Source organism: Prosopis cineraria, unplaced genomic scaffold (assembly GCF_029017545.1).
Source record: "Prosopis cineraria cultivar Desert tree isolate PC_DT_omini unplaced genomic scaffold, ASM2901754v1 PC10, whole genome shotgun sequence".
NCBI lineage: Eukaryota > Viridiplantae > Streptophyta > Magnoliopsida > Fabales > Fabaceae > Prosopis > Prosopis cineraria.
The window spans coordinates 6,474,541-6,485,999 of NW_026555341.1; the positions used below are offsets into that span (position 1 = coordinate 6,474,541).

Consider the following 11,459-nt stretch of genomic DNA (forward strand, 5'->3'; position numbering starts at 1 on the left):
GTTAGACAGCATTAATGAAACTTTAACTTTTTTTTTCTTATGATAAAATATATTAAAAATTAAAAATTATTTATAAATAAAATTAGGGGAGTAATTCGCAATAGCACCTGCTTAGGGTGAAAGTTAAAATCCCAGGGCTGTTCTTGTTTCCTGGAAATGGAAAGTCAAGAAAACGAATAAAAAGTGCGATACAAATTCCCATTGACATTGCCGTCAGCACTCAATAAACTTTACTCATTCGTCATTTTCCTCCTAATTTTTTGTTTTCCTAAATCCTAATTGGCCCACTCATCGCTGTTCTCTACCTAAAGACAACCCAAGAACGTGCACCATCGTCTTCATCAGGCCAGAGAAAACTTCTCTCATTAATGGCGTCGTCTTCCCCTAAACATGAGCTGAGGGATCAGGAAAAGGAGCAACCACAGCCGCCACAGCAGGAGGCACTGAGAGAGTTTATGCACAAGACCAAAACGATTCAGTTTCTTGGACGCACCATCCCAATCGTTCTTCAAAATGACAACGGTCCCTGCCCTCTCCTCGCTATCTGTAAGTCTTTCTCCCATCTTCGGCTCTTACGTACGCGTTTCTTTCTTTTTCTTCGATTCCGAAGGCACTCGTTTGGTGGTTCCTATTTCATAAGAAATTGAAACGTTTGAACGGTAGGTTCCTCGTCGATATTTGCTTTCCTCAATTGCACTATATGATTCCATTTCTCGATACCAGAACGAATTTTCGCTCAGTTAGGAATGGTTGAGACTGAAGTATTAATATTACTCTTCTCAGAGCGGCCGATTGATCTTAGTTGAAGGATTACTTATTACCATCAAACTCTTACGCACTCTGGCTCTATTTTATTTTTGTTGTCATAGTCACTGTCGATTGAAGGCCAGGAGCTCCTTATCGTATCCTTTCCCTGTAAATTTACCCAACAAACATTATTGGTCTGACTTTAGGTTTATCGCAACCGCTCATATTGGCACCAACCTCATTTCTCCCCCTTTGTTCGACACTGCTTGTTGCGTTATTTATTTCCTTTGGAAGGTCAATAAGGTGGAGTAATTTGTTGTGCGAGTACAATTTTTTTTTAAATGATAAAATATATTCAAGAGTATCTAGTGCTATTTCAGCTTTGTCCTTTAGTTTTAGATATAATGCTACTATGGAGATAGGAGGATGTCTGAGTTTTCCCCTACAATCATACTGAAAAGATCATAACAGATGCTGGTGAAAATAAAAAAGGCTAGTTGAGCCTAACCCTAAGCATTTGAGGTTGTTGATATAAATATAATACTAAGGACAAAACTCACGTGTTCTATTTCAATTTTCAAAAGTCATTGTATAATAACAAGTTCCTTGTTCACCTTTATTTTCTTTCATTCAAATATTTCAACAATGTCATTTTGATGCAAAATAAGGGAGTTAGTTAAGGTAGTTAATAGTTATAGGAATGGGTAGTCAATAGCTGTTGGACTTGTGTCCGTACAAGGCATTAGGAATTTTTTTGATTGAGGCTTTTGGCATAACAGGAATTGAGTTCAGCCTTCTGTTCCTCTACTCAATACATTAGTGGGGAGAAAACTCTTGTTATATTTCAATTTTTGAAAGTCATTGTATAACAAGTTTCTTGTTCTCCTTTATTGTCATTCAGTGAAATATTGCCTCAATGTTACAATGTCATTTTGATACAAAATAAGAGTTAGTTAAGGTAGTTATAGGAATGGGTAGTTAATAGCTCTTGGACTTGTGTCCATACAAGGTATGAGGAAGTTTTGTGATTGGCTTTTGGCATTATAGGAATTGAGTTCAGCCTTTTGTTCCTCTACTTAATACAATAGTCGGGAGAAAACTTAGTAATTTTCAAAAGTCATTGAATAATAACAAGTTTCTTGTTCACCTTTTTTTTTTCTCTCAGTCAAATATTTCCTCAAACAATGTCATTTTGATCCAAAATAAGAGAGTTAGGTAAGGTAGTTATAGGGATGGGTAGTTAAAATAGCTGTTGGACTCGTGTCCATATAAGGCATGGGGAAGTTTTATGATTGAAGCTTTTGGCATAATAGGAATTGAGTTCAGCCTTTTGTTCCTCTACCCTCTATCTCACATATCTATGTATTTCTTCGCTGCTTCTCCTTCTGTTCTTTTCTTTCGTAACTCATTCTTGGTCTCCATGGGCCAAAATGTCCCCAATGAATGGAAAGTTAATCAAGATTCCTACACATTTTATGCTTGGCTGCTCGAGTTCAATGAATATTCTTTGGAGAAAGAATCCCATCATTTAAATTTAGAAGAATGGAAATTTGCTTAACAAAATGGGAGGAAAGCCACCCTGTGTGAAGGAATAAAACATTTTTGGACAAAACTGCCAAAGACAGCCACAGCATTCATGGCCATTAACCTGGGATTAAGAGCATTTGGGCGATGAAGATGGCTGTGAACAGAGTTCAAGAAATCCTTCTATCTGGCAGCTTGGGAATTTGATCAAGAAGAGAGTTCAAGAAATTGTGGAAAAAGAGGAGCCAGAGTGATAGCTGAAAATCATGAAGGGTCAAAATTAACAAAGCAGAAACAAATGTCAAAGTCTGCTGCTTAAGTTTTCAGCAGGAAATTGCAGAAACAGAGGTAAAAGCTGAAGATCAATCAGTGCAGAGGCATGGGTCAAAGTTGAAAAGATTGCTGCTCGTATAATGGTGATACAAATACCAAAACAAGAATTATTAGCAAAATGCGTCTACTGGTTGCTAAAATAATAATTATAATTTTGACATAAAGATAGCGTTGAATAACATGAAAGAGAAATCATTTATATGGAACAAAGTTACTTCTATTTTGGGCCAGTCAAACAGAGCATCAATATTTTCCACCATCTATTGAGTGAAAAATGATAGAAAATTGTTTAAGATGGTTTGGACTACAAAGAAGACCGTGACAGGCACCAGTGAGAAAAGTGGAATAGATAATTTTGAGCCTTATTAAGAGGGATAGAGGAAAGTCAAAGAGAACACTTATGGAAGTTGTTCATTGAGACTTCTTAGTTGATAACATTTTTAAAAACTTGGTAAATAATAGAATTTAATGGTGTCATGCAATCTATGTAGCTGACCTCACCTTGTGGGATGAGGCTTGTTGTTGTTGTTAGAGTTCTAAAATCAATTATTTATTTTAACTGTTATTTAATTTTCTTTCTTTTGTTAAGCTATTCATAAGGAGTATCTCAAAAAAGAACTTTGTGGATAACATGAAAGAAGTCATCTTTATTTCCCTTGTGGGCTTATGCTCTTCTTGCTGCACATACTTGCTTCTTTCATCTCTCAGACCAATTATATGAGTTAAAATTGTAGCTTTTCTGTGAGGTGAATGCAGATGAGTGCAAAATTAATATTGCAGTGAGAAGCGTATTTTGTAAAAGTAGATTGGGAATTTAGGATGATGCTAATGGTCTTGGTGATTTGGAGGGATGAACTTCTTGTAATTTAGCTTGATGGTTGATGGTGCTGAGGGTGAAGATTTTGAACACAATGATGGTGAAGAGAAGGAGCACAAGACTAACAAGGCCAAGCATGAAGGCCCTAAGGATGGAGAAAAGAATGCTAGCTCAATGGAGAAACACAAAACTACTCCAAGTACATAATGCTCCTACTGTTGTAGTCATGCAGATGTATAAACTGCAGCTTACTTCTTCAGCAATCAAGATGTTGTGTTGGCATCCAAATAAGCATTTAACTTGCCATTTCAACCATTCATTAGCACTGTTTTGCCACATCATCAACTTAAAGACTAAACTACTGATAAACATATCTATTGTTTTTTTTTTTTTGTCAAAGGGGCAAATATATCTATTTCAAAAACTAATGTCCACTATATGGACCAAAAGATTAGTTTTTTCCTTTTTTCTTGTTCTTTAGCAAAAACTTTGTTGAACGTGATCTCTTAATTAATAATATTTCTAAAAGCTTAATAAATGATAGAGCACAATGGCGTCTTGCAATCCATGTAGCCGACCCCACCTAGTGGGATAAAGGCTTGTTGTTGTTGTTGTTGTTGTTGTTTTAGCAAAAACTAGCTCTCTTGGATGATAATTTAAAACTTAGAATCTTTCTATCTCAGTCCTTGGTTGACCAAATTCTGTGCTTTATTTATGCTCTTTAGTTGTCTTTTATACTTTAAATTTGATCTTTCTTGCCCTTTTGCAATGCTCTGATTAATGGTGGTTTGTATATCATATGGCTGCAGGTAATGTGCTGCTGCTAAGAAACATCTTAAATTTGAGTCCAGATATTGCTGAAGTTTCGCAGGAGAAATTGCTTTCACTGGTTGCTGAACGATTAATTGATTCCAACAGTAATGTGAATGTAAGAATTGACAAGTTTATTTTGTGATTTTTTGTGATCTTACTATTGTTGTGTAGGTTGCTTTGACAACTTTTCTTATTGCTTGTAGAATAAAGATGCAGGCTATGTCAAAAATCAGCTACAGAACATTTCCGACGCGATTGATTTGCTTCCAAGACTTGCTACTGGCATTGATGTAAATATAAAATTTACCAGGTCAGTTATGATGATTTCTTTGCCTGACATGGGCTTTAATTATCCACTTTGATGGTTTGATAAAAGATTACTTGGTAATTGCAGAATAAATGATTTTGAGTTCACTCCAGAATGTGCTATATTTGATCTGCTGGACATCCCGTTGTATCATGGCTGGATTGTTGATCCTCAGGTAAGCTTTTTCTGTTTTGCCTGTATATAAAGGAAGTAGTTTTGTTGATGTCACACAGCAGCAATGATTTGATTGCTGTACAAATGTTCTAGATACACTCTAACTCTATTAATCCACATGTTATTCGTGCCATTGGTTGGCAACTCACTAGTCTCCATGATTTTGGGGGCCTCTCATCATGAGCCTATCCTCTGTCTGTCCTTTATGGCAAGAATTTTGTTGTTGCTATTTTTGAACTCATCAGAGTAGGGTTTTGGGAACTACTTTTTTGATCCATGTATTACCATTCAGTTTTAAAATTAGTCCTTGTAATTTAAATTTAAAATTAGTCCTTATAATTTAAACTTTTGTAATTTGATCCTATGGTCCTTATAGTTTTGACAATTCTAGTTTCTTGTATTAAGCTTTTGACAACCTTCTATTAAAATTTTGATGACGAGGCCACCTTCGATTATCTTAATATTATGAATATGAATGCTTTCAACTAAAACAAGTAAAACATCATCTACGTGTATGATGCGTGATGTAACACATATTACATTACTCGGATGAAATGGTTCAATTGTGTGTGTTCAGGGTGTCAAGACAATATATGGTTGACTGTGTTAACAAGACAAAATACAGCTTTATTGGTCAGATTTTAGTTAGGTGAATTATGTAAGATATCCAATAGCAAATTATTAGGATTTGTTTGTTTGCTTCTCTGTCAGTTCTGTTTCTTCTAAAATAATCTTTTTCATGTGGAATACTTGATATGTTCTTAGCTTGCCTATTTGACATTGGGAAGATGCACTTTTGGATGGAAGCTATTTGTTACCTCACCTGGCTTTACCATTTCCTTGACACTACAGCCAGACTTTTCTGTTCTCTGATGTCATAATTTATTTAGTTAAATCCATTTATTTCTTCTTGATGTGCTGGTTAGAATTTGATGCCAAAAACCTTTGTGTGCTTGTGAACCAGGATTATGATACAGCTAATGCAATAGGGTCCAAGTCCTATAATGCTCTTATGGGGGAGCTTGTTGCTCTTGAAACAAGAAACATGGAAGGTCAGCATAAGAATAGTCCTGAAGAAGATTGTGTTGATTTTGTGGCTGCAACAACTGCAGCTCTTGGTGTTCCTTCTCCAAGTCTCTCAAAAACCAGGTCCTTTGATGATTCTCCACATTCTGTTTCTGATCGACAAATGCTCAGAAAAGGGGATCTTGAAGAAGAGGCAGAGCTGTTGAGAGCTTTGAAGTTATCTGAGGCTGATTCAATAACATCAGTGAGTAATGCTGTTGAGGATCATGTAAATGAAACCACTATGTCTGTCAGTAAGGATGACAATTCATTTGACAAGGTTATTGCCATAAACTCTGGAGATGAGTTTAGAAAGAAAACTGATTCTGAGAACAATGACTCTCATGAACCAGTACCCCTCATCCGTGATGATTGCATTTGCACTGGTTCTGGTAGTGATATCGCTGAGGAGATAGCTTCTGCACCTACTATGGGGGAAGTAGCCAATTTATCTGTAAAGACTGATGGGGTAAATAGCTGGGATCAATTGACTCATATGGGGCCCAAAGAATCCATTGATAAGAATAAGAACGGTCTTGATATTTTGGTTCAGAATGAAAGTGAACCTCTCCATTCTTCTGGAAAAAGTTGCCTGTCTTCAATAGAGAGCCATATGGATGTCTCAGAAGGGGGTGAAAAGGTTCACAATCAGCCCACTGTGACAACTAATGTTTATAGAGCTGTAGATGAAACCCATGAACATGATCCTACAGGATTATCATTATCTGCAACTGATAGAAATTCAGAATCGTCTAGTGGCAGAGTTCAGCAAATTGATTCCTCTGAAGAAGTATTGTCTTCAAGCATTGATGGGAGTGAGCCCATATATGAAGGAGAGGAATGTGTATTGGATAAAGGAAATGCAAACTTTCAGGATAATGAACCTGTCTACGAAGGTGAGGTAGTGCTTGCAGAACAAGCAGACAAAAGCATTCCAACGCCCTCTGATCCAAGCACTAAGGATGAAATTACACTCCAACAAGGTCTGTCTTAGCTGCTATATACTAGGGCGATGTAGGGTTCTTGTAAAACTATGTTTTTGATGGATAAGTATATTTTTTTAAGTAAGAAATATCTTCTTGTTTGATGGTCTCAGGGGAATTGATCAGGAGCTTCTTGAGGAACAATGCCAGTCAGTTGACATTTTATGGGTATGTTACTGTGTTGTCCTCCTTTTCTAAATCTCTCCTAACTATACGTCTGAATGCATATGTTTTCTTCAGTGTCCATGGTTAAGTCTCTATATTTGCGTTTTATATGCTTCTGCAGCCTATTTTGTTTACAAGAAGGTCTTAAAGAGCGCGAGTTATGTGTTTTTTTCCGTAACAATCATTTCAGCACCATGTTTAAGGTCAGTGAAAAGCTTTGATGGTTCTTGTATTTGGTGCTTTGGTCATTTGAATTAAGTACCTTTTCTATCAGTGATAAAGTTTCTTTAGTTTGGCATAATCGATTATGTACTAGTTCAAGAAATACATAATTATCTATCTGTATTACAGTATGAGGATGAACTTTATCTTCTAGCTACAGATCAAGGATACATCAACCAACCTGATTTGGTGTGGGAAAAACTGAATGAGGTAGAATTCTTTTCTGAACTATCCTTTTCATCTGACTTTCTTTCAACAGTTGTTTTTTTTTGGTGGTTATTTTCTTTATGGGAGACGGGGTGCTGGTGTGCACTTCCAGATTTTGGTCAAAATATAGTATGATTCCAATGTTTGTGGGAGTTATAGTTTTTTGCATTTAAGTTTTACATATTTAGATAGAGCATAATAACGTTATGTAATTCATGCAACCAACCCCATCTAGTAAGATAAGGTTTGTTTTTGTTTTTGTTGTTGTAAGTTTTACATATTCAAATTTTAAAATTCATCTTGTTGAGGACATGCAAAGTTCTCATCTTGGTTACGTGAGCTTCATTTATGTACTTTTGACAGAATTTGAGCAGTTTTTGAGGATGCAAAATATGCTTTTTCTGTGTATAAATACCACGTGGGGAATCTTTCATTTCTTCCTCTGTTTATTTTATAGCCTTTTTGTATCTTTGGCTTTGCTATGGAATTTCTATTGCCATGAATGAGTTCACTTGTGTGAGATGTGACACCCTTCCCAAAAGCTATCTAATACTGCGAGAGAACCAATCAACTTAAATGCTTTGCAGAGCATCCATCCCGTCTTATCCTTGTGAAACTTAAGCATCCTATGCTACCTTATTCTCTATCAATTAGTCATTAGGAGAGCTGGTGTTCTAGGGGTCCCACTTTATGACACTTGGTGACAGTTCACCAACTTCCTTGCTGGTTAACTCTCAACAAGTAAGAACCCTCCGTAGATAGCTATTTCTAGAACTGTCTATCACTAGCATCGATACTAATTAATGGGTATTCAAGTGGGACAGAAAACCTTCGCCTAGAAATTAGTTATTGAGGTGGGAGAAGCAACTCACTCAAAGACCACATAGAGCATCCCATATTACTTCACGTGGGATCAGGCATCTCATACTACCTTAGTCTCCATCAATATTATTATTGTAAGTATTACTCCGAGAAAAAGAATCTCAACAATGCTTGAAGGTTTCTGGGATGAATTAACTAAACACCAAATTACTTGTTTGTGACGGTGCTAATCAAGATATTTTGTTGAAAAGAAGAAATGTTGCAGCTTGGTTAATTTCTTTTAATTTCTGCCTTTTATTTGAGTTCCAAATACTTGCTTCTCTTTAGACACATTCTACTGCTACAAAACGGAACTTTGGTCACTGGACAAGTACCTCCAAAAAATCAGAAAGCACTTACGAATTGCTCAACAGATGCGCTAAGCATGCTGTCGGAACCATAGAGACGCAGACATGAATGGTTTAGTTACATAAATTCTGAATTATTTTGGATTACAATGTATTAGTTTGATTTGTATTTTTATTGCAGGTCAATGGTGATACATTGTTTATGACTGGTAATTTCAAGGAATTTAAGGTAGAAAGTCAGGAAAATAACAGCTGGGACGAGCATAATGCTATGACCAGTACTGCTGTATGTATATCCTTTAAAAGTGAAACATCCGAGCTTATTCTTTCCTTGATATTAACATTACATTTTTCAGGATTATCTTGCCAGCATAAATAGTGCAGCACAGGCAGGCTTAGATATAAAGTAATTTTTCCAACTTGCTACTGCCATGTGTGTATATATATTTATATAAGTTTTTATTTGACAGCGTGGAAAACATTTCTAGCTTAAAATTATTATTATTGTTTGTACATCTTGGTTTCTTTGTCCATCCGTGACCATGTTAGATATTTCATTGTCATTGGCATGGTTTAAAACTCAGAATGATTTAGGGAAAAAAAAAAGGATATTTTCTCCTCATCCAAATTGAAACCTGTTATTGTTCCAGGGGTATCTCAAGTTATTGATTTAAAACTTACACAAACCTTAACTCTAATTGCAACAGTTCGGATCTGCAACTAGCAATTGCCTTGCAACAACAGGAGTTTGAGCAACCGCCACCTCGTCAAAATTCACAGCAACCATCCACTATTGGCAGTTCCAGACTGGTCACAGGTCCTCCCCAGGTAGATTTTGTTTGCCTGTCATTTATTGCATTGAGTTGATGCTTGGATGCCTGTGTACAGATTTATGCTCAATTATATTGAATTTATGTGCACCACACTGTAAGTTTAGATCGTCACTGGTTTGGTCAAGTGCAATCTCACATGCGAGTTGTGTAAGCTTGTATTGATTGGCTAGTGCTTCGTAATTGAAGTTTTTAATTACTGCCTATGTTTCTCTCAAATCCCCGGGAACGTGAATTTTTATTTTTTTATTTTAAATGTTTGAGGGAAAATAATCTCTACTATGGTATTTTTTTTTTTTTTGGGTCATATACAAGATCTTTTATCTGAATACAAACGGATGCTATTTGCAGGCGGCAAGAAACAGCGAAAGGCATCCATCTTCCTCTTCCAAGGCCGAAGGGAAGTCAAAAGAGAAATGTACAGTGATGTGAATATCATAAGCGAGAGGAGTAATAGAAGATTAGAAACTTGCAGTTCTTAATGCTTGTCTTGATGCTATTGTATCCCGTAACAGCAACGCCATTCATCATGTATGTGATTTAAGTAATGTTTCTTCTGTAAATAGAAGAAGTATAGTATACCTCAGTGCTAGATCTTTTGAACTTGTGACACCAATCTCAACTTTTCCCCTGCTCTGCTTGCCTGGACTAACCGCCACAATGAACGTTTCTGTTAGCTTTCTGCCAATAGTTTCTTTGCAGGTTTTATAGTTTTTGAAGTAGGGAAGGAAGAAGGCCTCACCCCTCAAAGCCCTATTCCTAGAATTGTCATCGCATCTTTGTGCTCTCGCGGTACCTCTTTGATGTAAAAAGCCACAGATTTTAATATAGATTTTAGATTTGCATTAGGCGTCGTCGTTTTCAACCATATATATAGGTCAGATGGCGATGGGAGAAGCAAAGCGAAAACATCGTATGGAGATAAAGAAAAGTTGGCAAAAGCCGTTGGTTTTTAAAGTATTTTTTAGCTGGATAACTTGTAACCGATAATTTAACCTCGTATTTTTAAATGCTAATATGACCGTACTGGTTACAACTCGTTTGTCGGTGTTCGATAAAATTTTAAAATGATAGTTATATTTTAAAAAGATGAATTAATGATAGGTTTTTGACAAAACTTTTTTAAAATGAATTATAAATATTAATTCAAAGTTATGAGTAAAATTTTGTTACAATTTAATAGTTATATTTAATGTTTAAATATTTATTCGGAATTGAAATTTTTTGAATTTGCAATTATTTATACTGATCGGTATGTTTGAGAATCAAAATATTTTATATGAAGAAATAGTTGATATTTTTGAATTCTTTAAAGTGAATAAGAGTTTGTTTGTTTGTTTGTTTGTTTTTTGCGAGTGAGTAAGAGTCCATTGCACATTAGCACATGAATGCACTTGTTTTCATTGGCAAACTGGGATAGCATATATCCGCATTATCTTGACAAAGAACAATAATGCGAGCGAATAGATTCATTGAAAATCGAAAAAAATTGAGCAAATAAATTGATATGTTGCAAATGGTAAGTTTTAAATTTCTAAGATATGATAATGACATGTAAATGTATATACTTATGTAAATGTTAAAAAGTTAAACATAATATAAATAAATTGAGTTTCAAGGAAGTGTTTCCAAAATAATATAAAAATAAATATAAAAAAATACAATATGATTTTTTTTCTAAACTTTCGAGTAATTTTGAAACATATAGAAAAAATTAATAATTTAAATATTAAAATATATAATGCATATTAATTACAAGTTATAATAGGTGGAGAACATTGGGTATAAAACAATACTCTTTGTGTTAAAAAATATAAACATTTTTTGAGGGTTTGATGTTAAAAAATATAAAATATTTTTAGTGTTTCGATGTATAATTAATGCATTTTTTCCTCAAAATGTTCAAAATAAATAAGAGAGAATTGGTGAAAAAGACCTGCTTGAGAAGAAAATTGTGCCCAAGAATCAAATGAAATTTAAAGCCCAAATTTGTTATAATATTTAGAAAAGAATGGATGAAAATGCTCTTTACCCATTCAACATTGCTCTTTGTCTATATTTCAAGCTTCCACCTTTGTCTGTCATCATCCTTTGTCTCTCACT

At 35.1% G+C, this 11,459-nt stretch overlaps 1 protein-coding gene across 2 annotated transcripts; it reads left to right on the forward strand.

Moving 5' to 3' along the window:
- The first annotated feature begins 256 nt into the window (after positions 1-256).
- LOC129322269 (uncharacterized) lies at positions 257-9,987 on the forward strand. Of its 2 annotated transcripts, none has more exons than XM_054968480.1 (12): positions 257-546; positions 4,231-4,349; positions 4,438-4,544; positions 4,629-4,716; positions 5,680-6,763; positions 6,877-6,931; positions 7,050-7,131; positions 7,280-7,360; positions 8,708-8,755; positions 8,883-8,932; positions 9,234-9,354; positions 9,708-9,987. In XM_054968480.1, exons 1-12 carry the CDS (start codon positions 369-371, stop codon positions 9,786-9,788), a joined length of 2,094 nt encoding a protein of 697 aa, XP_054824455.1. In that variant the 5' UTR covers positions 257-368; the 3' UTR covers positions 9,789-9,987. The 2 variants fall into 2 exon arrangements, with proteins under 2 accessions (XP_054824455.1, XP_054824454.1); XM_054968479.1 differs by having other exon boundaries at positions 259-546; positions 8,708-8,812.
- The last annotated feature ends 1,472 nt before the right edge of the window (positions 9,988-11,459 follow it).